General features: G+C 39.1%; 1 protein-coding gene and 1 long non-coding RNA gene across 5 annotated transcripts; one reads left to right on the plus strand and one right to left on the minus strand.

Annotated features, from left to right (window-relative positions):
- Positions 1-366: 366 nt before the first annotated feature.
- gata2a (GATA binding protein 2a) lies at positions 367-22202 on the minus strand. Of its 4 annotated transcripts, none has more exons than XM_037776553.1 (6): positions 21952-22202; positions 14489-14957; positions 10999-11574; positions 6642-6799; positions 2805-2930; positions 367-1585 (listed from the first exon to the last, which is right to left on the minus strand). In XM_037776553.1, exons 2-6 carry the CDS (start codon positions 14727-14729, stop codon positions 1280-1282), a joined length of 1407 nt encoding a protein of 468 aa, XP_037632481.1. In that variant the 5' UTR covers positions 14730-14957; positions 21952-22202; the 3' UTR covers positions 367-1279. The 4 variants fall into 4 exon arrangements, with proteins under 4 accessions (XP_037632481.1, XP_037632411.1, XP_037632507.1 ...); XM_037776483.1 differs by lacking the exon at positions 21952-22202 and adding an exon at positions 15382-15623; XM_037776579.1 differs by lacking the exon at positions 21952-22202 and having other exon boundaries at positions 6642-6787; positions 14489-14729.
- LOC119494165 lies at positions 13543-27237 on the plus strand. The gene is made up of 3 exons (XR_005208139.1): positions 13543-13556; positions 15816-15820; positions 27078-27237. It is a non-coding gene; the product is annotated as an uncharacterized LOC119494165 (long non-coding RNA).
- Positions 27238-27946: the final 709 nt, after the last annotated feature.

Here is a 27946-nt window from a genome sequence, read left to right on the forward strand (position 1 = left end):
TTGAGGTTTGTGTTTTTCCCGAGTGTGTGTGTGTGTGTATGAGCATGTGGGTATGTGTGCATATGTATGACTGTGTGTGACTCCGGAGCCCTTCGCTGGAGTCTGCTGTCTGGGTACAATGGTCCAGCCCGGGGCCTCAGCTCCACAAAGAGGCCTTCTCTTAACAACACGCCATCACAGATAGAGGAGGAGCCTGACCAAAGCATTACCACGCTCAAGGGATCACAGAGCTTCCCTTGATGCATCTGATATCCCTTATGATTTTAATAATCAAGCACTCTTCATTAAAGGAGCGTTTGTGTGTATGTAAGAATGATAGAGAGAGAGAGAGAGAGAGAGAGACAGACCAAACTTACGAGGCAGATCTCACTTTAGTATTAAACTTTATTTTCCTTTATTTCCTTTACTTTTGTGAGATGGGAAAAAAAATTATAAAAACGTACAGCTCAGGGACTTTTCATCTAAGATAGGTCAGTGTTTTTCTTTTACGTAATAACCATGAAATTCAAATCATAAGTTTCCATGTGTCTTTGACGAAAGCTTAAAGAGGGAAAATAAATTATCGTAGCAATAATTATAACATCAAATATAACAACAATAATAGCAATTAAGCATTTATAAACACTCTATTTACTGTGTATTTTTTTTTCCATAAAAGTCCATTATTAAAAACAGGTGGTGAGCATTGTGGTGGTGGTGGTGGTGGTGTACAATCCAGCATGTGAGGAGAGCACTGGTTTGTGGGTACTGTAGTCTGGTTGGTAACAGAGGTGAACAGTCTTTAAGACCTCCAGCGCCGAAGAGTCCGTCTGTCCACAGCGGTTATGGACGACGGCGTGGGGATGGACGGGGTGCACGTATCTCAGTATATAATGAGATGGTCGTGAGGTGAAAAAACAGCGGTTCTTTTTAAGACCTCTCGAGAGTCTCCTGTTACAGGGTCACGGAGAGGTGGGTACCAAAGTGACTCAGTAAAAATAAGCAAAAAAGAATGACAAGCGTCTCCATTCACTCCATTCCTGCGAGCCTCAGTCACCAAGGGACTCAGAAACCCCTCATCATATTAGCGCTTCACAGAGTCCGCTAAGAGTCCCACCAGTGAGCTCAGGCATGACGCGACCTTCAGTCATTAAGTCCTGAACTGAAGGTCTCTCCCCTCCAACCACTGTACATGACACAACAAGTCGTGATGTGGAGGCCATTTTAGTGTTAATGGCGATGTGGTGGCTCCTACAGGCGGAGGAGTTCTGGGTCCGGATGGGGGGGAGGGAGGGCGGCCTCAGTGACTCAGAGGCTCAGCCCAGACCGGCGAGCGATTGGAGTGGTGCGGGTGACCGAATGAAGGATGAATGGGCGTGGGAGTGGGCAGCATGTGTCCCGAGTGGCTGAAAGGCGGCAGGTGACCCATGTGGGTCATGTGGCTGGCGAGGCCGGGCCCGGGGCCGAACGGAGACGACTTGTCCTGCATGCACTTGGACAGCTCGTCGAAGCCGTCCCCCGCCCGCTTGCACCTCTTGGACTTGCTGGACATCTTGCGGTTGCGTGTCTGGATGCCTTCTTTCTTCATGGTCAGGGGTCTGTTGACCTGCAAAGAGAGAGAGAGAGGCACATTAGCTCCAAGGTCACGCCACACAAAAGCCTCACTGAAAGCGTGAACTGTTTTTATTTTGCTGGTTAGCTCCTATAATTTTAAATGTCACCAGGAATGTTGCCAATTAGGATCTGCATGCATTTGTTACATGGTAGCCATCAATATTATGAGTTGCACCAACTGCTGTTAATAATGAGCAGCTGTTTTGCATTCATAGCTGCATTATAAGGGCGAGTCAGGGGGCGTATTTGGAGCTTTTGTCTAATTTCAAGCCAAACAGAGCAGTCCTGGTCAATATGAATACATGGGGATGAGGGCCTGGCTGGAGCTGAAAGGAGCAGCCTCAGACAAATCCTCATCAGTGTAACCGACGCCGTAACACTGAATGACAGAGCCACCCTGCAGCCTCTCCTGGGAGTACCGCCCCCCATTCAGCACAACGATGGATTAATAAAAACAAGACGACCGGTGGGTTCTGCTCGACAGGGTGAGCAGGCTTTGCCTCGACACTCTCACAGTTTCTCTGCTCCTAAATCGATACGAGCTGTCCGCCCACTTGACCAGTTAACGACCAGTAGGATACCTCTCTTCATCCTACTCCTCCTCCTCCTCCTCCTCCTCCTCCTCTTCCTCCCTCTCTCTCCTCCTCTTCTCTTCTTCCTCTCTCCTCCTCCTCTCTCCTCCTCTCCTGCTCTCTCCTTCTTTCTCCTCCTCTCTCCTCCTCTTCCCTGTCTCTCCTCCTTTCTCCTCCTCCTCTTCCTCCTCTCCTCCATCTCTCTCCTCCTTCTCCTCCTCCTCTTCCCTCTCCATCCTCCTCTCTCTCCTCCTTCCTCCTCCTCTCTCCTCTTCCTCTCTCCTCCTCTCCTCCTCCTCCTCTCTCCTTCCTTCTCCTCCTCTCTCCTCCTCTCACCTGTCTCCTCCTCATCCTCCCTCCTCTTCCCTGTCTCTCCTCCTTTCTCTTCCTCCTCCTCTCTCCTCCTCTCTTCCTCCTCCTCCTCCTCATCCTCTCTACTCCTCCTCCTCCTCTCTCCTCCTCTTCCCTATCCATCCTCCTCCTCCTCTCTCCTCCTTTCTCCTCCTCTTCCATCTCTCCTCATCTTCCTCCTCCTCCTCCTTCTCCTCCTCCTCATCATCATCATCACCTCCCCAAAAAACGCCACACTTTGTGTGCAGCGGTGTGTTGTTGTTGTTATTTGTTAACCAGTCTACTTACATTGTGCAGTTTATAGTAAAGGCCGCAGGCGTTACACACCGGGTCTCCGTTCCCGTTGCGCCTCCACAGGGTGGTGATGGTGGTCTGGCAGTTTGCGCAGCAGGTTCCTGCACGTCGAGCAGCGGACTGCAAAGAAGCACAGAGAAAAAATACATCATGAATATCAGAATCAGAATCAGATTCGTGTTTATTGCCAGGTGTAAGAGGTATTAGACTAGGAATTTGCTTTGGTTTTGTTGGTGCAAGTTAAACAGTATAATAAAAGAATAGATAAAAACGTTAGAATAAAATAAGAATAAACAAATTGAATTTCTACCAATATACAATATACAAAATAAGCTATAAACAGTAATAAACATGAATATAACGAGCCATATTGTGGAGAGAGTTCACACAAAAAACAGTAAATCTCACGGTTGTTTAGACACCTATCATTTCACATTTGTGTTATTTAAGCCACTAGCATCGCATGCAATGAATGTGTGTTAGAATAAAATAAGAATAAAAAAATTGAATTTCTACCAATATACAATATACAAAATAAGCTATAAACATGATATAATGAGCCATATTGTGGAGAGGGGTCACAAAAAAACACTAAATCTCACGGTTCTTTAGACACCGATCATTTAACATTTCTGTTATTTAAGAAGCCACATGCACCGCATGCAATGAATGTGTGTTTTTCTGGCTCAGCAGCAGAAAAATCAATAAGAAACAGAAAGTTGTTGTTAAATTAAACGTTGCTTTCCGTGAGACCGCGCAGCCATGTGCAGAAAAAGCATCAAAAGAACACTCAGACCGGAAAAAATACTTAAAATACCTAATTCCTCTGGTATTAATCAATTGGCATGTATGCAGACCGCCATGATACACCATGATCACATTTTCTAATTTGCTCAATAAGATATGGAGACATGCCTGATTCTGTAGGCTACACGCCTGCAGCTGATTATCATATTTAACGAATTAAAAATAGACATGCTGGTATTAACAGTTGATAATGAAGGCCTTGTGTAAACCCTCTCTCTTTATCCTGATCCAGGAGGGAAAACTGGTGTCCTGCCTGGCAACGTGCTCGCTGCGTCCATTGCGGATCAATTCTTCACACATAATAAGAAACATTAGCTTTTACATGCGAGCAGCTTCTTCTGCTTAGCAGGCAGCATCCAGGTTTTTCCCTTTTAGTACAAATTTATGTAAAAAGTCTTTGAAGCTGTCATTTATCAGTCTGTTTTCGCTATAGACTTGGACTCGGCTCGTTTTTTAGAAAGGTATGCAAGACATTTCCCTGGTTTATCTCCATTCATAAAAAAACTCTGTAATATACTTCATTTTTTTCTCTGCATCTTTAGTAAGAAGACAATTTATAGCTGCATCTAAGAGCAGAAATTATAAGAGCTAATATAAATCTTTTCTTTATTTGACAATTTGCTCTCTCAGGATTTTAGCTCTTTAAAGGTCCCATATCTTGCTCATTTTCAGGTTCATACTTGTATTTTGTGTTTCTACTAGAACATGTTTACATGCTGTAATTTTCAAAAAACACATTATTTTCCCCGTACTGTCTGCCTGAATATACCTGTATTCACCCTCCGTCTGAAACGCTCCGTTTTAGCGCATTTCAATGGAATTGCAACAGAATTTCGTTGCCTGGCAACAGTTTTGGTCCATGTTTACTTCCTGTCAGCTGATGTTATTCACATACACTGCAACAGGAAATAAACTGGGACACATTTAGAACGTTTACGTTTAAATCTGTGTAATGGTCTAAATATTGTATATTTGTGACATCACAAATGGACAGAAATCCTAACGGCTTGTTTCAAACGTGCAATTTCTGAATACTGGTTGTGTGTATTTCTCTGTATATTGAGCGTTTTGATAGTTTAACAGTATTTATATAGCACTTAAACCTGCTTTATAATATAAAAGACGTGAAAATCTCACTTTTTACAATATGGGACCTTTAAGTTTTGGGCGCCTCTTTAGTTGTAGAGTAGAGTATGATATGATCAACCCTCTTGCATAGGCTTTACACGTTTTTAGGGATTATTCGAAGATTGTAAATTGATGGACAAAAATGCCTTAAATGTTTTTTCCCTGTTAATTAATTTCAGGTGGACTCGTTGCTATATTGACCTGGAGGGAAAACATCAACCCTGCATGGTGCGTGTTTTTTTTTTTATGCCTATAATAAAAATACCTATCTTTTCAAAAATAGCGCGTAAAGTTGTGCCAAACAAGAGGAGAACATAAATCCATTTATTTTCCAATCCCCGCCCCTCACGGTCCCGTCTCTCTTCACACATAAGCAGCTCCTCCAGTGTTGTGATAATCTCTCTACAGTGTGTGTCAGTGTGGCCACAGAGAGAATGCAGCGCGCTGGTTGAAGGCGGAAACAGCCGGGAGCCTGACTTCCTTATCTGGGCCGAGCAGATATCCGGATAGGAAACAACTGGATGCCCCTTTGAACACAACTCTGAAAAACACTTGAGCTGAAAATGCAAAAGCTACAGCGACCCACTGGAAAATCTAATGGACGTGGAGCTGGTCTAGGGACGACAATGAGAAAATATAAAGTAAAAAAATATGTCTATATTAGGCCTATAATAAGCTTTAGAAAGCTTTTTACAAATTATCAGCTAATGTTAATAAGGACATTAGACAGGCACAATCATAATTAGCCCAGATCTCCTTTATTAAAGTTAAAAGGTTACACCAGCACTAAACTTTGTATTATTTATTTTTAAATATTTATTTTTAAAGCCAGTAACTAATTCGCAATAATTTAGCCATTATTATTATTTTTTTTATTATTAGTTATTATTAAAGTTAAATGGTTACACCAGCACTAAACTTTGTATTATTTATTTTTAAATATTTATTTTTAAAGCCAGTAATTAATTCGCAATAATTTAGCCATTATTATTATTTTTTTATTATTAGTTATTATTAAAGTTAAATGGTTATACCAGCACTAAACTTTGTAATATTTATTTTTAAAGTCAGTAATTAATTCGCAATAATTTAGCCATTATTATTATCTTTTTATTATTAGTAGTATAGTACTACTATTTGTGACTTTGTTTCAGTTGGTTTATTTATTTTAATCACTAATGCTTATTAAGTTAAAAGTGTCATGCTTATCTTTATTTCTACTAAAAAATTAAAACTGTTTTAATTCATACAAACTTATTTTATTTCTTAGTGTGTTTGTTGACAAAGCAACCACTAAAGTAAAATGAAAATAAAAAATAAAATATTTCCGATAAACAATAAAGGATTCAGGAGTTACTGTGAAAAAAAAACCTTAAAAATAATAATAAATATTATGATATATATTATATATAATAAATATTATAAAAAGATTGAAATAATGATTGTGATCTTGTTTGAGAGTACTTATAAAGAACAGATTTTTAAAAAAATAATCAAAATACCTGGGTTTATAAATTGTTTGGAAAGCCATGAAATAAATAAATGATGGTGTCCAGCTTCAGTGGGGTTAATGCCAGGAGTGGCTGTGCAGCGGTACGTCCACTACGAGAATGCTGCTTTTCATTTACTCGAGCATGGTGTTAACTAAAGCAGCATGGGCAGTGGTATCAGTAACAGTATCAGAAGTACCAGCAATAATGATAGCAGGAACAATGGCAATAGTAGCAGTATTGTAACGGGCCATGAAGGCGGATCATCGGGGGGTGAGAGGGACAAACAATTCCAGGAAGATCATAGGGAAAATATAACTTTCCTGGAATTGTGCTGCAGGCATCTGCTTTGTGCTCATATTTGGGTGCCCTTCTCTCAGAGTGAGGCGACGGAGTGAGGACTCACCAGTCTACGTTTGGGCTTGATGAGTGGTCGGTTCTGGCCGTTCATCTTGTGGTACAGTCCGCAGGCGTTGCACAGGTAGTGGCCGGTACCATCCCTTCGCCACAGAGGGGTTGAGGTGGCACCACAGTTTACACATTCACGGCCCTCTGAATAGAATTCAAGAGGAGAAGAAAAGGAGAAATTTTATATAATTAAAAAATTCACCATCTGACAGAAGCAACACATAGCAGCTGTGCAGCCCAATCGGGCGACCCTAGATGGCATTGTAATATGAAGTCAAAATCTGTCTCATGATGGCGACAATGTCCATATCAGAGTGCAGGTGCACCAAATGTGCACGGCTGTCATGGACACAGACACCTCCGTGTAAACCGATCCAGACTGTGGAGGCCAGAGACAGCCAGAACATGTCCAGAGGTGTCCAACAAGAAGAATGAGACACGCCATCAAATTAGGACTACATTATTCATCAACCCAGTGGGCGCACATGAGAGGAAACATAAGTGTGTGGCGATGGTATTAAATGTGGCAGACAGTGTTGATGAAAAGGGTACATGCCAGTTGGTTGCAATTAATAATCGAGAAATTTAATCCGGCATTATTTTGATGAAGATTCTATTATTCTTAAGCAGAGACTGAAACTTCCTGCTATATAAAAACCTGCTTTTTTAGTTATTCCCACATGCTCTCCTCTCCCTTTCAGGTTTGACTGACTTCAAACGGCCTGTTGCTAAACCGACCGATTCATTTAATTCAAGTATCCCTCTCTCCCTAGAGCATCATCTCATTATTCCTGTTATAATGCCAGCGACACCCACAGTCCCACCCTCGCTCTACAATGGAATCTGACCTGAGTAAAAAAGCTATGTTCCTTTTGAAATGCATCTCGCCGCCTTTTTTTTTTTTTTTTTTTTTTGTACCTCCCTTCTCTTCCTCTTTAAGTGTTTCAGCAACCACATTATAGCGGCTTCATTAACACTTGAAATATTCATCAGCAATGACTGATGTATTTAGGTCTTACCCAATGTTTAGTGTTGAAATAAGAAAATGGGAAGCTTTGTGTGAAAAGGTAGAGAGGAGGAGTTCTGGTTTGAGGCTGGTTCAACAGGAAGCCACACTATACTGTAAGGTATATGTGCTGACAGCTGAAATGTCATTGTGGCATTTTGTACAACAATCAATCACCATTACTGGCACACGGACATCGACTTTGATAGATAAGAGCCCTTTTTAATGCCGGAGCTGATATGTTTGTGTTACTGATTCAGGCGCAGACTGGCCAGCTTCTTTAAATGTCACAGTATAACATTTCTCTGCTACAACAGCCTCCCATTCACTCCCATTATCAGCCAGCGAGCGTCCCCCAGGTGTATTAAAAAGCATGGGGCACAATGGATGACAATATTGATAATTGCAACTACATTTGGAGCAACATCTTTTTTGATGTTTCTCTATTTTTTTTGTCCATTATTTCAAAGTACAACAGCTGGAACAATGTAGGGAAATTACAGAGCCATTACCAAACTGGGTTGTTTTTCAAATGTCTGCACATTAATGTCAGACAAAGTCCCCTAAATATTACTCCCAACATATGCACTCTATTGAATCAGCTGCTTATCCAGACAGTCAGATAATAGTTTTATTATTATGATTTAGTAAAATTAAAACCAATTATGTGCATTTTTAATCAGGATTACTCAATGCACTATAGTCTCTTTTTTGAAATGATGCATAGGCATAACTGTGTTATTTAAATACACTTTCATAGAAGCAGATGTACTGGCTGCCTCCACTTCATGTCGGTGCACTGTGGGCCAAGGCCATGCTTAAAAACACAAACAGCAGGGCTCTGTCGCCTGTGCTTTGTTAGTACTGGGGAGAGCTGTGGGCGGGGTGGAGGTCGTGATTTGTTCACATGGAGGTATACAGGATATGGCAGGAGCCAGGGCGTCGTGACTCCTTCATTTTTAAGTGCAATAAAGGCCACATTTAAAAGAAAACAAGTCTGTGGCACGAAGAAGACTGCTGAACAAAATAACCTATAATAAGTTGGTGTAAAATCCTCGTGAAAGATGTAAAAAAAGTTAGTGTTTAATCTTTTTTTTTGCCAAATTACAAAAAAAACATGATTAATTGATTAGTTTAATTAGCTATAATCTCACTTTTCCTTTCTTTTATATCAATCCCCAAAAAAACATTTAATCATGCGCACAATAGCTGAGCATGTAGTAAATAGTTGACCCCGATTAGTCTGATGAATTTCATTGATTCCTCACCAAAGTGAAGCCTTTTAAGTGGATGCAGCTTACAAGTGGCGAGGAGTGCGATGGGACAAAAGATAAGACTTGTCAGGACAGGTTGTGAGAGGAGACAGGGGGGGGGGGTCTGATATGGAAATGATCTCTCTTTTCGCCACTGGAGCAACAAGTTAGGCTACAAAAAAGTGCCATCAGCATTAATAATTATAGCTTAGATTAGTGCAACACAGAGCTGATAATTAATAAATAAATACAATTTATTTAATAGTTCAGTGTGATGGCCTGAACTGTGCCAACATACCATCATATTACCTTAAGTAAAAGCAACTTTCTTTTAAAAAAGTGTCTGTGTGAAATTTCCACCTATGACAACCTCGTATTTATAAGCCTTTATGCTCTAGTTTTATAATAAAAAATATTTTGATATTCATATTGCTTTGAGGTGTGGGGCAGATGTCAGGGCACTATTAGAGCAAATTTTAACAAAAAATATTTTAGTACCTATTAAGTATGGTATCAATTACATTACTTTTTTCTGTATTAAATATTTTTTGTCACGGCTATCATCAAAAGTATGAAAAAACATGGTTGTGTTTTGTTCATTATTACATATATACTATGACTTTAATAATTTTTTTCTGTTTTTTTTTCTTATTCATTTTTTTGACTTAAAAAAAAAACTGTTGGGACTATTTTAATTTTGAGTGCCTGCGGTAATATTAGTCTATTACATGACAAACATTTATCTGCTGATGATTGATTGGATAAACTAGTGTGTAACACTTCATAAACTGAATAACTATTTCATAAGGCCTTATCAGTTTTGATCTGGCATCTGATGGAAGGAGAAAGAAATTAGAAATAAATGTAGTATGTGCAATAAATAAATGTAATATGTGCATATGTGCAGTCTATAAAGTGGTATATAGGATGTATAGAGTAAAGTAAGTGTAAAGTACGCCAGTGGTTAGAGTCCAAGATGGTTGCAGATAGTGCATGTTAAAAGGCAGATGCAATTTAAAAATAAACTATAACGTAAATTCCCCTTTTGAGTGCCTGTGGTAATATTAGTCTATTACATGACAAACATTTATCTGCTGCTGATTGATTGTGTGTAAAAAAATCTGTGAGCACAATCATTATTTCAATCTTTTTATAGTATTTATTATATATAATATATATTATAATATATTACAGTAAATCCTGAATCCTTTTCTTGTTCATCGGAAATATTTATATATTTTTGTATAGTTTTTTTTTACTTAAGTGGTTGCTTTGTCAACAAACAAACCAATCCAGTTGTTGTCTAGAAATTAAATAACTTTGTATGACAAGTGTGTAACACTTCTCATCTCAGCTGAATAACTATTTCATAAGGCCTTATCAGTTTTGATCTGCTATCTGATGGAGGGATGGAGAGAAAAACACACGTGAGACTCACCTGAGCTCAACCTGACCTTGCTCTTGCAACACAGAGCTGATAATTAATAAATAAATACAATTTAAAAGAAACAATTGCGTAAATTCCCCTTTTGAGTGCCTGTTGTAATATTAGTCTTTTACATGACAAACATGTATCTGCTGCTGATTGATTGGGTAAACTAGTGAATAACTATTTCATAAGGCCCTTATCAGTTTTGATCTGCCATCGGATGGAGGGATTGAGACATCAATTTTAAACTCACAGCTCTCACATCTCTCAACATGTTCAAGCAAAAACTGCAACAAGTCATAGTTGACTGCTGTACTTGCTGACCAGCCCTCACTTCTCTCTCTCTCTCTTCCATTACAATTTTACACAGAACATCCAGTAATCCACCTTTTTTGTACATAGTGTTTATTAATGTCTGACCTATTTATTTACCTATGCTGTTTTTAGCCATTTCCTCATGTCTTGTCATGGCATACTGTATGTTTTGTCGTACTGTACTGTACCTGTCCTGGTTGTGTCACTTGTGTGGACTGTGTTTTTATACTCTTGCTGCTGCCTCTTGGCCAGGTCATCATTGTAAATGAGAATTGGTTTTCAATTGATTTTACCTGGTTAAATGAAGGTAAAAAAAAAACAAAAAAAAAACACACACACACGTGAGACTCACCTGAGCTCGACCTGGCCTTGCTCTTGCATTTGGGCGTAAAGCTGGATGAAGACCCTCCGAGCATGCCTGGATGGAAGAGACTGCCGCTGTACTCGTGTGGTGCATGCAGAGGATAGGCCGGGTAGGTCGGGATCGGGTGATGGGTGGCCGGACCCTGGTTGTTCATCAGGCCACTGCGGAGAGGACTGCAGCTCTCCATCTTCATACCATCCGCCAGCTGCATCTGGTACTTGATGGACTCCTTCTCGTCCATCCTGGCGGAGCTGGAGGCTGGAGATGTTGGGCCTGGGTCTGGAGACACGTCTTTAGGAGGAGTCGGTGGGAAGCTGTAGAGGTGCGAGCTGGAGTGAGACACGACGTTGCTGAGAGACGAGACCGGAGCTGTGCCAGTGGTGCTGCTGCTGCAGGGGTATCCGGAGCTGGAGGGGTGCAGGCCGGGCTTGCTGAAGTGGCTGACCGCCCATGCGTTGTGGTGGTGGGCTGCGGCAGAGAGGGCTGCTTTACCCGGGTCCAGCCAGGGGATACCGGGGCTGTGGATGAGGTGTGGTCGGCAAACCTGGTTCCCAGTGAGGCGAGCTGAAATCACAAAAAAAAAAAAATGAATAAATGTTTTATTTGAATGCCTCCAGTTTGCAAGACAGAAATAATAATAATAATACGTTTATATGTCGAGCACTTTTTTTTTATACCTTTTTTTCCCTTTTTTCAAAACTGTTTTCGTATGCAATCCACTGTTGCAAAACAGAAATAATAATAATAATAATAGTAATAATATATATATATATTTTTATCTTATCTTTTATTCAGATCTCCATTAGCTGTGTCTGAAGCCCAGCTATTCTTCCTGGAGTCCACTTAAATCACTTTGAACTGTTTTAGGCTATACATTTCAGTACATAATCACATTACAATCTTTACCAACAATGACCACAAACAACATCAAAAGCGACAGCAACAAAACACAACAATATTCAAGACACAACCCAACACACAACACAGGACCTATAGGTTCAAGTTAATACTATTCATTCGTGGTTGGACCATAGCATATTATGTCAAAATACAAAAACATACAAAAACAGAACAAGCAACAACTTATTTTACCATAAATATTAACGGGACTTTGTTTTTATCCAACATTAAATCTTTTATGATTTGATGTTAGCTAAATATCAGCAGACACACTGAGCTGTTTGTATCGCACTTTTCTGTTTGATACTTTATTTTTCCCTTTTTGAAAGGCTGTTTTCATATTATGCAATCCACTGTTTTGTAATTACAACAGTCTATAAACCAACTTTTAAGTAGATGAGCTTTACAGACAAACCCATCCAGTACACTATAGAGAAAACAACCTCAACATTCAAAACCAAAAGCAAAACCAAGAAGAGAAATAATAATAATAATAATGACAAAAAGAAAGAGTAGAGTTTAAAAAACAACAAAGCAAACAAAAAACACACACATAAACAAAAAAATAAACAAAAACAATAATACGTAGAGCACTTTTCAAGCACAAAGCACACAAAGTGCTTTTCCAAGGGAACTTCACACATCATGTACAACAGAATACACTGAAACATAAGTAAGTAAATAAAAAAACAATAGAATGGGAAAAAAAGAAAGAAACAAGCATATTCATACAGTTACATATTCACATATATACACACATCAGCACACAAAAGACTATAATTTAGCTGATTGGAAAGACATTCTATAAAAGTGGGTTTTAAGATTAAGGATTTAAAAGTTTGGAAAGATAAAGAAAGACTTTTATCTTACCTGATAAATACTCCGAATTACTCGAGTCAGACATTTAGTTCCAGATAATTAATTTGCAATAATATTTTTGTTCTCCCTGTTAAACAACAGCCTCACACATCTTGTGTATTAAAGATATGGCTGATAAAGATATTTACTAGAGAAAACACACTAAAAGTAGCTCCTCGTCGGTGCAGTATCTTTTCATCGCCTGCAGCTCTCTCGGACTAAAGATTGTTATTAGTAAATTTGCGGTTTTTATTTTATATCCAGGATGTGCCTCTCTCTCTCTCTCCCTCTCTCCCTCTCTCTCTCTGCTCCAACACACAGAGAGGTTAAATGACATACTTCCTTTTCCTCTCCATGTCATTTGCTAGAAATTCCTTTTATGTCTGTGAATTGGCTCAGAAGTCAAAATGGACTTAGACTGATTTTATATGATGAAAAATTTAAATTAAGTTGTTTTACATGATTCTGACATTGTTTGAAAATGCATTGGTATCAATATAAAAAAAAAAACTCTGGAATAATACAGTGGCATTTTATCCCGAAAAAAACTATACAACCAGTAACTACATACTCTGAAGAAGCAAGGCGGCTAATTCAGTTCCAAATCGGATAAAAGCACACTGCATGAATTATTACCTGCATCTTGTTGCTAAATAATAATTAATGTTTTGCTTAAGAACATGTGAATCCAGAGGACAGATGGTAATTTTGTAATGGGTTATGTATGAATAATTGTGATGTGTTTTGTTTTTTTTGTCTGATGTGTCTTACTTGTCTGTCTGTCTATGGTAACAGTATGTCTATTGGATGTGTACTTTTTCTCAAACTGAGCTGGATGCAAAATTAATTTCAGTGCAAACTGACAATAACGTTGTATCGTATCGTATTACGCAGCTATTTCTGTACTAAATTAATAGACATATTCCACAGTGCACACACACAAAACAAACACACACGTGCTTTAATATATAAAGCTGTTTGGTCGTTGATGAATTATGCAAAAACGTAAATAATGCCATAATAAAATGCATTTTTTGATCCACATTTCGCTGTAAACTTGTGCGCATCACAGCTATTTCTGTACTAAATTAATAGATATATTCCACAGTGCACACACACATATGCTTTAATATATAAAGCTGTTTGGTTTTTGATGAATTACACAAAAACTTAAATAATTCTATAATAAAATCTATTTTTTTTATCCACATATCCTGGTAAACTTGTGCGCATCACAGCTATTCCTGTACTAAATTAATAGACATTTTCCACAGTGTACACACACAAACACACACACGTATATAAAGCTGTTTGGTGTTTGATGCATTATACAAAAACTTAAATAATGCCATAATAAAATGCACATTTTGTTATCCTCATATCCTGGTAAACTTGTGCGCATCACAGCTATTTCCGTACTAAATGAATAGACATATTCCACAGTGCACACACACAAACACACAGACATGTTATAATATATAAAGCTGTTTGGTTATGGATGTATTATATAAAAACTTAAATAATGCATTAATAAAATGCATTTTTTATCCTCATATCCTGGTAAACGTGTGCGCATCTTACCGTGTGCGTGGCTGTATGCATATGCTTTAATATATAGAGCTGTTTGGTCTTTGATGCATTATGCAAAAACGTAAATAATGCATACATAAAACGCACATTTTGTTATCCTCATTTGATTGTAAACTTGTGCGCATCTTACCGTGTGCTTGGCTGTATGTGACCCTCGCCCTGGAGTTGGTGTAGTAGGGGTTCCCTTGAGAGTCCAAGTGGTTCAGAAACATGTCCACCTCGTCCTGCGGCAGTAAAGGCGCCATCGGCTCCATGTAGTTGTGGCTCAGACTGTGACTGTGGTGGTGAGAGTGAGAGTCCGGGTGCTGGCCGTTCAGCACCGCGTGATGGTGCGCCATCCACCGAGACTGATCCGCCGCTGCGACCTCCATGGCTGCAGCTGCTCTCCTCTGCAGGCGGCTCTCTTGTGTGTGTTGAGGCTACTTTTTTAAGGCTATATTATGTTTTTACCTCCAAGTGGAAGTTAAATCCTCCTCACAATATATAGTTCCTGAGCGCTTTGTGTTTATTTCTCTTCTAGAATCCTTGGGTTCTCTTCTAGAATCTCTTTGATTCTCTTCTAGAATCCTTGGATATCTCCTCTCTCCTCGGTTCTATACCTGCAAATGAGACGAAACAAAAATGTTAATTTGTGGCTCCACCTCTCCTTTCCTTCCATGCAAAAGAAGAAGCGTCCGTCCTTTTATATTTTTTCTAATCGTTGCAGTTGCACACGTGAAAATACAACTTTGCACATTTTCAAGTCCTATAATGATTAAAAACATAGTGCACATCTGTCTCAATGCATCCCCTCACAAAGACAACAAAAAGCAATACAAATGTCTCCTCTGGATACCTCTCCTTCCATGCAAATGAAGAAGCATCCTTTTATATTTTTTATCTAATCGTTGCAGTTGACACGTGAAAAATAAAACTTTGCACATTTTTCAAGTCCTATAATGATTAAAAAACAAAGTAGAGCACATCTGTCTCAATGCATCCCCCTCACAAAGACAACAAAAACACAAATGTTTCCTCCTCTACCTGTTGCAATTCCGATCAGCTGACGCGCAGATAGAAGCTTGTGTGTGAACCTCCTGATCTGATCCATGCAGCAGTGTTCAGGCTCATTAATGAGATGTGTGGCGCAGACTGATGCAGACTGGCGCCAGTAAATTCCCATATCAAGCCACTGAGAGGCGGTGCTTCAGTCTAAGCCAATCACAGCCAGCTCTGTTCACAATTGGCTCAATGCATCCTCCTGCTCTCTCCTTCTTTCAATTTCCATTTTCCCTGCACCCGAAAAAAACCTAAAAGACTTATCAATCAGCAGTGTAATTTCTCGGAGGGTCTTTCTCTCTCATGAAGCTCACACTGAATGAGCAATCGGTTATAAGCCTAAAGACAGACATCTAACATGAAGGGGGAATTCAGTCTTGCACAATATAAGCCTCACTAGGCCTATTATAATGGTTTAGAGAGCGTAATCTATTGTAAATCGCCTTCACCTGTATGAACCCATCTGCAAAATATTTTTAACAATCACCTGAGTCATTTTTTTTTCACTAATATGTTTATTCTTATTTCACAAACACAATAAAAAAAAAAAACAACAACAAACACTGGTACAGCTCAGATAAAAAAAATGTATATAGGAGGTCATAGGAAATAGTCCATAGTGCAGGGAAGTCACAGGATATATATGAATTCATGTTCAAGAGACTCCTTGTGAGATAATGGAGGAGAGATCAGGTCCAATATAATTCAGATAGGTAATGCCAAATATTGTGGAACTGATCTACTTTGGCATGTAGAATATTTGTGAGATATTCCAAAGAGACCATCTCAAATATGACTTTTGGACAGAGGGGTTTCTTATCACTGATCCACTGTAGTAATATATTTTTTCTAGCAGCAAATGTAAGAATGTTATATAACCTTTTGTTGGCTGCAGTAATTATATTTTGAACTTGGGATTCCTAAAATCAAAGATTCATTTCTAAATCAAATATCTTTTCCATTTCACATAATATTTCAGACCAGTACTTCTGTAATTTATGACGCGACCAAAGGCAATGGGTTAAGGTAATTATTTCGGTTTTACATTTGAGACACAGAGGAGAAAGTGAGGGGTCAAAAAAATGCAAAAATTGTATTGCTTTCGTCCGGGTCTTATCTTCCCATGTCTCATCATTAATAGTCACTGACAAGTCTTCCTCCCACTCACTCCTATCCTCTGTGTATTTGTAGTACCTGAGTTCATTTTGAGTGATGTTAGAATTTCGCACCCACTTGCAAAATGTCTGTGATTAGAGCTTCACATTACCAACAGTAACTGTAAGTGTTGTTTTTTTTTTTTTTTGCATACTGTTGTTATGTAAATAAACAGAGTTTTCAGCACCTCTAAAACCAACAGAGGAGGAGTCGATTTATGACCCCGAAATTGGCCCCATTGTTTGGGAGCGCCCTAATTGTCTTTAATTAGCAACAGAGCATTCCTTTCGTGAAAACAGTGTTTTTTTGTCTCGAGGACAGAGCAATCAAACACGGTTTTGCATACGAATGGCGCCTCTTTCTCACCTGGTGGCACCAGACCAGGGATGGGCGCGAGGCCTCACCTCACCTAATCGGTTGGTGATCTTCAGTGTCATTCAAAAAACTCACAATACAAATCTAAACCCTAGACAGAGGCGTGTTTTATTCATTTATTTTTATTGATATCATTATTCTATTATAGGATACAAGCGAGTTTCTGCCAGTGTGGATTAAGGAAAATTATATTATGATGAATAAGTCAAATAAAACAATTCCTAGCAGCTTTTGCACATATTTATGGAAAGTTTATCCCTTTTCTCATTTATTGTGTCTTTTTCTCCTGATATTTCAGTGTTTTTTTTATATTGTTCTTGTGGCCTTCTTTTTGCTGGGTCCTGATCCAATAAAATGATTAGCCAGTCTGAGCGTAAAATGATAAGTCTGTGCGTAAAATGATAAGTCCGTGCGTAAAATGATAAGTCTGTGCGTAAAATGATAAGTCTGTGCGTAAAATGATTATTCTGTTTGTAAAATGATAAGTCTGCGTAAAATGATATGTCTTTTCATAAAATGATAAGTCTGTGCGTAAAATGATCAGTCCGTGCGTAAAATAATAAGTCTGTGCGTAAAATGATAAGTCTTTGTGGAAAATGATAAGTCTGTGCATAAAATTATTAGTCTGTATGTAAAATGATAAGTCTGTGCGTAAAATGATTAGTCTGTGCGTAAAATGATAAGTCTGTGCGTACAATTATAAAATGATAAGTCTGTGCGTAAAATAATAAGTCTTTGCGGAAAATGATTAGTCTGTGCGTAAAATGATAAGTCTGTGCGTAAAGTAAAATGCTAAGTCTGTGCATAAAGTAAAATGATAAGTCTGTGCGTAAAGTAAAATGATAAGTCTGTGCGTAAAATGATAAGTCTGTGCGTAAAATTATAAGTCTGTGCGTAAAATGATAAGTCTGTGCATAAAATGATAAGTCTGTGCGTAAAATGATAAGTCAGTGCGTAAAATGATAAGTCTGTGCGTAAAGTAAAATGATAAGTCTGTGCGTAAAATGATAAGTCTGTGCGTAAAATTATAAGTCTGTGCGTAAAATGATAAGTCTGTGCATAAAATGATAAGTCTGTGCATAAAATGATAAGTCTGTGCATAAAATGATAAGTCAGTGCGTAAAATGATAAGTCTGTGCGTAAAGTAAAATGATAAGTCTGTGCGTAAAATTATAAGTCTGTGCGTAAAATGATAAGTCTGTGCATAAAATGATAAGTCTGTGCATAAAATGATAAGTCTGTGCATAAAATGATAAGTCAGTGCGTAAAATGATAAGTCTGTGCGTAAAGTAAAATGATAAGTCTGTGCGTAAAATGATAAGTCTGTGCGTAAAATGATAAGTCAGTGCGTAAAATGATAAGTCTGTGCGTAAAATTATAAGTCTGTGCGTAAAATGATAAGTCTGTGCATAAAATGATAAGTCTGTGCATAAAATGATAAGTCTGTGCATAAAATGATAAGTCAGTGCGTAAAATGATAAGTCTGTGCGTAAAGTAAAATGATAAGTCTGTGCGTAAAATTATAAGTCTGTGCGTAAAATGATAAGTCTGTGCATAAAATGATAAGTCTGTGCATAAAATGATAAGTCTGTGCATAAAATGATAAGTCAGTGCGTAAAATGATAAGTCTGTGCGTAAAGTAAAATGATAAGTCTGTGCGTAAAATGATAAGTCTGTGCGTAAAATGATAAGTCAGTGCGTAAAATGATAAGTCTGTGCGTAAAATGATTAGTATGTGCGTAAAATGATAAGTCTGCGTAAAATGATTAGTCTGTGTGTAAAATCCATGCCTGTGCCCATAAAGATATACGTGCAGGAGCCTATAGACTGGCCGCCACGCTGATGCCTGGACCTGACGTCACAGAATCACTGGGGTGTGTGTGGGAGTTTGCTGGGGTGTCACGTGAAGCTTGTTTACCTTGACAAATTCTCCGGGTATAGAAATACCCCCATCATAACTCTGATGACATGGTATCCACGATGCAGGTCATTACAGCTCTGATCTGATGTTATACCTGTGTGTGTGTGTGTGTGTGTGTGTGTGTGTGTGTCATTCATCAGTCGTTAAATCAGTGGCATGTTGCCAGGGGCAGCTAGTTGATGAGCTCAGCCCTTTGAGCTTGTCAACTCCTAAAATCAACAAATTAGTGCATGTGGGTCTGCAGCTACCTGAACAGCATTCCAGTGTAAAGTTGGCAGGTGGAGTGCTCACCTTTTGTGTGGTTATTAATTGTCCTTTTTATAGATATTTATTATAATGCACAATGGATCAATCATCAGTTCTAGCTATACACTATTTGTGTGTCTAATAAAAAAGCAGCTATTTTATGCTGTTGAATAAATTGCAGTCACACATGCTTGAACCTGAAGCAACAACGACTCCCTCTGTTCAAGCATGAATGGATGACCAGCCCTGCTCTTGTTCTTGAGGCTAGTAGTGAAAGGACATTTCTTTTTTTTTCTGTCACTATAGCCTGCAGTGGTCAGCCTGTGTGCTTCTGTGTTGTGTTCTGGCTGTGCTAACCGCCGGGGCCTTGGAGAGTGTCAGGCTATATAGCTGCTGCATTGTTGTTTGCATGTTTGCCAAATGGATTACTCAGCAGGATTTAGCCCTCTGTAATTTATACCTTCATTAATCCCATTTGTATCTGTGCTGGAACAAAAGATGGGAGAGGGTGACGGTGGAGTAGGGAGGGGGGGAGGGGGGGTGTTGCTTTCCCTTCCTCAAGGACACAGCAGTATTGTTTCACCCAGGGATGCTATCCTTACACTGGAGAACACTATCCGTCCCACAACACCTCTTGCACTGGGTGAGAACTGTGTGCAACAACTGTATCGCTGTGCAGCCGCAGCGGCTAATGAACAACAAGATTATCATTCCGATCCATGCTGTTATTAAATGGGATTGGGCTTTATCTACCTGTTTGTTCCCATTGGGCACGGTCATCCATCATTATCCAGAGTGGAGGTGTGTGTGTGTGTGTGTGTGTGTGTGTGTGTGTGTGTGTGTGTGTGTGTATGTGTGTGTGAAGAGCCACAGTGGTGCTCGTGAAGATAAGCAGAGTCAGAGAGAGAAGAGAATGACACAAACCAGCTGAAGCATTATTGTCCCCTTTACTCACGGCTAATTAGATCGAGCCAGGGCACTGGGGGGGCTTTATAGACACAAGCACCCAGACACAGGGCCATATAACCGCTGGGAGAAGAGAAGGGGCCTGGATGCTGCTATGAGAGCACCACTCACTCCCATTTAAGCAGTTTGAGCTCACAATAATAACATTTCACAATAGGGCAGGACACATGAACCGCACACCAAACAAAAAGGATTATGGAGCAGAAGATGATTCTTAGGTTTGTAGCCAAAAACCCATTAATGGAGCTTTAAATAAGAACAATTTTGGAAAATGTCCCTATAGCTCAAATGTTCTACATAGAAACTGTTTGATAAAATGTGTCAGCACTGTTAAAATGTGTTAATTCAGTCAGTCAGTCAGTCAGTCAGCCATTCAGTTACTCGTTCTTTCAAAAACAACTGAGCAGCACTCACTCCCATTTAAGCAGTTTGAGCTCAGAATAATAACATTTCACAATAGGGCAGGACACATGAACTGCACACCAAACAAAAAGGATTATGGAGCAGAAGATGATTCGTATGGTTTGTGGCCAAAAACCCATTAATGGAGCTTTAAATATGAACAATTTTGGAAAGGTTCCCTATAAACTAACTAAACTTCATTCAAAACAGATCAACTTTAAAAGGCAGCACACAGAAAAAAAACACTGTTCTTAAGAACAATACAATTAAGAAAAATAGAAAATGGAGTAAGCAGGAAATTAGGATATAGTGTGATATTTCTAGTAGTATTTCTGCAGCAGAGACTTGTGGTAAGTATTTACAAGGAGTAGACGCAACAATATAGTACAATCCAGTAGGCCTTTAAAGGGATAGTTTGCTCAATGCCAGAACTGTTCTACACAGAAACTGTTCGATAAAAAGTGTCAGCAGTGTTAAAATGTGGTAATTCAGTCAGTCAGCCATTCAGTCACTCCTTCATTCAAAAACAACTTTTCTTTCTTACATTGCCTTACAAATCTACACAGTCTACTCTCACTATAACAGAGCTTCACACATTTTTGAATCATGCACAAATAGTCCATAAAGCATCATGCAAACAACAGCACAGGTAAGAGAGAGAGAGAGAGAGAGAGAGAGAGAGAGAGAGAGAGAGAGGTGCCATCATGTGTCCCCTCCAGCTCCTGCATGCCTGTGGAGACCCCCCTATAGCTGTCCCTACTCCACCATTGTAGTGATGTGATTGCTCTTTCTGCTGATGAAAGATGATTGCTCCAGTCATTATGCATTTTAAAAGCGTGACATTTGAATACCTTTTGTCGTCACTAACTTCATGCTGATGATGCACTAATCCAGTTTGTGATCGAGGGTTTATTTTTCACCAGAAATATAAAACACCTTGCCCGAGGCAACATAAAGAAAGTGGACTAGAATTAGTTGTTGATGGTATATTTACGAAATTTTAGAAAATAATGCAATATTATCACTGGTATAGGTGCATTAATTATTAATTTTGGCTCAGTGTTTGACTCCTTTTTATTATTTAGACAAATAGTATAGGTTACTGGTCTAAAAAGAGAAAAAGACCAGTGAATATAACAAAAGTAGCTCATCTTTACGCACCATTACGACTCTATGCTTTACACGTTTAATCCAATATTGTGCCGCTTTCTTCTCAGATGTTATGGAGGTTTATAGACTACACTTAATAATATCTGAATAGCCGTGACAAACTGAATGTGAGAGTAAATATAAGCTGCAATTATGAAGCGTAAAAGCAGCAAATAGCATTCCTTAAAGCTATCATAGCTCATGCAATCTTGCAGAAAAATATTTTTTTTTGTGCTACAATAATGTTATTATAAGATCGAAAAACATTTCCCAAAAGAAGATTTAAAAAAATGTCAGATAGTGTAAAAAATATATATATATAATATTTATAATTCACCTACCAGCTGCAGTGTGAGCAGAGTGGCTGCGCTTTGTGAGTCCAACCAGAGAAAGTCTGATTCTCTGCACAGCCTCGGAGCGTCTCTCCAAAAAATAACAGTGCGTAAAATAAAGGAGCGATGGTTGAAAGGTGTCCAGGTGAGAATCTGCTTTTTTATAATATACTATCAAGATAACGTGGAAGAACCGGTGCTCGCTGTCTCATCCTCGGCAGAGATCTGCTCAGTGTCTCTCTCCTCTCTTGTCTCCTCTCTCTGGATCCAAACCTCTCTGAATATGAGCTCAAACTTCAGTGGCCGTGTGAGAAGCTGCAGCCAGAAACACAGCAACGTAACGGCACGTCAGCCAGCAGCCCCGGGTCCCCGTTAAATACACAGAAACTGGCAGCAATACCTGCTCCCAAGAGGGGATCAGTGTAGAGGTCAAGATATTATTATTCGTCATATGCACAACAATTACAACAAGCAGTCGTTGGCAATGGAAATCTTTGGGTCTCAGGTACCCTTCAATTTAAAATGGAAAAAAAATGGAAAATCACAAAAGCAAAATGAGAATCAGAGACATAAAATAGTGCAATTTGCATAGTCAGTAGCATTTTATGATAAAAGTGGTGCCATAAGGATTATAGGCTATTTCACTTCTCTGGGAAGTAATAAGAAACTAAATAATTGCATTTAGTTAAGGACTCCTTAAAGGTCCCATATTATAAAAAAGTGTTTTTTTTTTCATGTTTTCTTATTATAAAGCAGGCTTAAGTCCTATATAAATACTGTGACGGTATTGAAACACTCAATCCACAGGAAAATACACACACAGCCCGTATTCAGAAACTCTGCATTTGAAACAAGCTGTCGGGATTTCTGCCCATTCGTGACGTCCCGAATATACAATATTTAGACCCTTGACACAATTTTAAACATAAACATTCTAAATGTGTCCCAGTTTATTCCTGGTTGCAGTGTGTATGAATGTCATCAGCTAACAGGAAGTGCACATGGACCCAAGCTGTTGCCTTGCAACGCAATTCCGTTGCAATTCCGTCAAAATGCGCTAAAACGGAGCGTTTCGGACAGAGGGTGAATACAGTTATATTCAGGCTGACGGTATGAGGAAAATAAAGTTGTTTTTTTAACATTACAGCATGTAAACATGTTGTAGTAGAAACACAAAATACAAGTATGAACCTGAAAATGAGCATAATATGGGACCTTTAAGGGCCAATGGATGTCCCTGGCCAACACCTGTCCAGGTACAAGATGATACATACATGCACAATCACTGTGAGTCTGGAGGCAAGTTGCAAACAAGCAACTTTCGCAGCGTGTAGCCAGAAAAAAAAAGTTGAATTTGGTAATCTGAGGGGAAAAACATTTGCACTGATAAATATCCTTCATGTGTAACTCAATAAAGGCTGCACGTTGTTTATAAGATGTTTTTTCTTTCACTAAAACTTGGTGAAGACTGACCGACTCGCTCCTAATTGACTTACTGCGATTCTGCTTCATGACTCCTCTTCCTCCTCCTCCTCTCTCTTCCTCCTCCTCCTCTTCCTCCTCCTCCTCTCTCCTCCTCCTCCTCCTCTTCCTCCTCCTCTTCCTCCTCTTCTTCCTCCTCCTCCTCCTACTCCTCTTCCTCCTCCTCATCTTCCTCCTCCTCTTCCTCTCTGTGTTAAATGTGTTAAAGGATAAAAACAGGCCCCCTCCCACCTTTCTTTGTGCTTTATATCTCGCACACTAACAACAACTTTGTAAAACATGCAAAGCTCCTAAAATCTCCTGCACGCGACCTGCAGGCTCGTGCGCGGCGCAGCAGCCAGGCAGGCAGGTGCAAGGGGCGCGAGGACCTCTGCGACTCGAGGCTCGTGCTCCCCAGAGTGCTGCACGCACACAAAAAGAAGAGAAAGAAAAGAGAGAATGTGAAGTCTGACTGAATTAATAACGTTTGTTTCAGTGTTTGAAATCAGCAGAGCTCAAAATATATCGAGATTTGGCTCAATGGAGGAAATATAACTTTGTTCAGTCTGAATCAACCTAAAAGTGCTTCATGGTTTCTCAAAATGTTTTGCACTCATAAAACCCATGAGGCTTTTTAGATGAAAAATATCTCTTTATAAAGTTTGTCTATAGGCTGTATATTGTTATTGTCTGAACTGTGAAAGAAACTGTATTATTAGTTTGACTTTTGACTATTTGTTCTATTTATGAGCTTCATTTTTTAGTTGCATCATGTAGACTATATTCAATATTAATATAATTAGGTAATACATTTGAGTCAATATTATGCCTTTTAAAAGTAGCCTCTTAGACTCTAATTAGTTGATAATTGTGACAATAGGGTCTTTAAGATACTACAACAATTCACCAGAGCTATCCATCAGGTTTCAAAGCAAATGGTCAAATAGATAAATAAAAGTTTATATACATGTTACATGAATAATTTTATTTTAGGCTCTGTCAGGAAATAATTACCTTTTGAAATAAGAACTTTTTTAAAATTATTTTATAATTGCATTATTATTATTATTATTATTATTATTATCATTGTTATTATCATTATTATTATTATTATTATTATTATTATTATTATCATATGTAGAAATAGAAAGAAAAAAACTAGAACGACTTTCTCTATCAATAAATCAACACAATAACACAATAAATCACAACATGATATCCTAATGTTATATTTGTGTCTACTTGCACTTGTTTTGTTAATCAATTTTCTGCATGTTCTGCACGAGACTCTGCCTGTGTGTTTATGTGTGTTTGCGTGTGTTTATGTGTGTGTGTGTGTGTGTGTGTGTGTGTGTGTGTGTGTGTTCATGTGCATACAGGGTTTTCGTCAGGGATGATATTATATATTATATGCACACTGCATTAGATGCCATGCAGGGCCTTTCTCCTTCTGATTATTACCAGGGGTAATATTTCATCGGCACCACGCAATCTTTGTTCTGTGTGAAGATAATAAATGGCCTAATCGTTATCAGCAAACTGCTGGAGGTGTCAGCAGCGACCGAGGCTGCAGGGAGCTGAGGTCCAAAGTGCTGCTGAATAAATTACTGTTCCTTATCTCTCACTCCCAGATTATCGCCGCCTTTTCAAACTTGCACAACAAATACATTCAATGCATCTAATGCATCATTTGTTGGGGGTGTGAGTGTGTGTGTGTTGCAGGTTGATAGAGACAGATAGGACGCAGGCAATGAGAAATATTTACACGTTTTACTCGCTGCAGCGCTGCAGACAGTACATGTGTGTACTGGAGGCTCTCTGGCTTTAGAGGCAGTTTATTGGCGAGACCTTCTGCACACACGCGACACTTTCCATATCAATACAAAGCTGTATTAAACATACATCACTGTGACATGATGCCTATCTGTCTGATTAGTCCCATAACTGCTCCTATAGCTTTTATTTTAAATATATAGGCCACCTTTTGGGGAATTCACATATTATATAACTCATCTTTTTTTTTTTTTTTTTACAAAAATAAGATGTCACACATTTACAAACTCAATAAACTCACATTTGATTATTTTATTTTGAGGCTATCTGCAGATAAAATGCAGATAACGCGATAAGCTCAGTTTCCAGCTTTAATTGCACTTGTGAAAATGATTCCCTCCTAATAAACACATCGAAACATGAGAGTATTATCTCCAGTTTCACAGCATGCACCGTTAACTTTCCTCTGATTTCGTTTTTTTTTGTTTTTTTTTCCCTGCAGGCCTACATGTCTGCAGGCCTCACATTAAAGGCCTGCGTTATCTTTAATATAATCTGCTCTGGCATTTGGTCAACAGTCACATTTTGATATAATTTGGGACACAGAAGATACATTTTATAAGTGATGTCAGGCGAATGCAGTTTAATTTTTCATGCCTGACCTTTTCCTGTGTTCCTCAGTCTCCACATTTATAATTTCAACATACTCAAAATATAATGGTGCAGAAAAATGGTCCTATACGTCCATAATGCAGTATTTATGAGTGACACTTATGAGAAAAAAGAGAAAACATTTCCAATACGCACTCACACGCACATACACACACACGCACACACACGCACACACACACACACACACACACTCACACACACACACACCCTTTAATACCGAGGCATCTCCACCGGCCCCGGTGCTCTGATGGTCTCCTAGACAACCGAGATAACGGTGCAGCAGTTTTCCATATCGGTCCCGGAGTCTATTATAGCTCGGGATTAGCTCGCTTTCCGAAAAGGTCATACACAAAGTCACCAAACCTGCCTTTTTTTCTCTTTCTCTTTCCAACCCCACATGAAGGCGCATTTATAAACATGCATGTGCCATTTCATGTAATGCCATTAGACTAATGGTGCTGCACTAAAAAAAAAAAAAAGAGCTGGTAATATAAATGAGAGTCTTCTGAGGAGACAGGAGAGACCAGTATATCCTCAGTAGCTCTGAGGAGGAGAAGAGGTTCACACTGCAGCAGAGAGACCATGAAAGAGGAAATGTGCTGTTATGTAGCGCCCCCTGGTGAGGAGAGGAGGCAGTAGCATCACAAGAGCCTCTCTGCGTGTGTGTGTGTGTGTGTGTGTGTGTGTGTGTGTACTTAAAGCAGCAGTGGGTAGAATTAAAGAGATTAAAACAGGAATGGGTACAGGAAAAATAAATAAACACAATAAAGCACACATTTAAAAACATTACATGAAAACTAGACATGAGTACAGGTTTGTTGCTGAATTAAACAGGATTTGGTTTCTCTCTTAAAGGTGGTAAAGTTTGCAGCAGATTTTAAGTGATCAGATAGCAAGTTCAAAGACTTCGCTCCTTTCACAGAAAAAGCTGTCTGAGCAAAAGATGTTTTGCAGAATTTAACTTTACAATTCCCACTTGAAGCTGCTCTGGTGGATCTGCTACTGCTCTGTAGTCTCATGATGTATTTGCAGAAAGGCACAGAGGAGCAAGTCTGTTCACACATTTAAACACAAGCTTTGCATCCTGACAGCAGTGCATGAAACAGGTAATCTGGAGAAAAAATCATGTGCCTCTGTGTCCTCCGGTGCTCCTAACGGCATCTGCAAGATTTCACAGACTGGAGGAAAACCAGCAATCAGAGCCGAGCTGGAGTCTTGCCGTCTCTGAGCAGCTGTCAATCACTCACGAACTCCGATCAAACGGTCAAACTAGGCAGCGCTGATCAAATGTGAATCAACATTCTGTTACCTTAATGTCTAATTCTTGCCTCAAATGTTTTCAGAAACATCTTGTAGTGTACTGTTTAGCTGTAAAATGAGAAAGTTTGCGTCCGTAATCACACACTAACATGCTATTTAGTACGCTAAAACAGTATGTGAGATATTTTAGTATGTCCGAAACCTTAGTATGAAACCAATAGTACGCGAATTGCGTACTATTTCCAGTGACATTTTACAGTATGCAAAGCTGGACACTACGGCAGCTTAAATATCCCACAATGCAATGTGATAGTAACAACAACCTTCATAATAGACATTGACGGACAGCTCTGTAACGTCAATAACGCTTCAATTTAGCTGTAAATATAAGATCTGCCTTTGCTAGGCGTAATATATATTTTAAATTAATTCAGACTTTGATTCTCACAAACCGTCGTTTTGGTCACATGAGGTTGGCACGGGTTACCATGGTTACACGTCTCCAACCGGCAAGGAGGCTCTCAGGAAGTGACGACGCAAATTACGGTTCGGTGCGTCCGAAAAGATCCATACTACTGTTTATACACACAAAAGTATGTTGAACGATAGAACACATATTGAGTATGTAGTGCATAGTATGCGATTTTGGACGAAGCCAAAGTTTGTGACCCGGCAGTCATGTTGAGATCAGCTGAGGAAATACCAAGCACCGCCCACCAGCTGGAGCAAACTTTCTCATTTTACAGCTAAACAGTAGACTACAAGATGTTTCTGAACACATCTGAGGAGAGAAATAGGCATTACAGTAACAGTATATTGATTCATATTTGATCAGCGC

Source organism: Sebastes umbrosus, chromosome 1, assembly GCF_015220745.1.
Source record: "Sebastes umbrosus isolate fSebUmb1 chromosome 1, fSebUmb1.pri, whole genome shotgun sequence".
NCBI lineage: Eukaryota > Metazoa > Chordata > Actinopteri > Perciformes > Sebastidae > Sebastes > Sebastes umbrosus.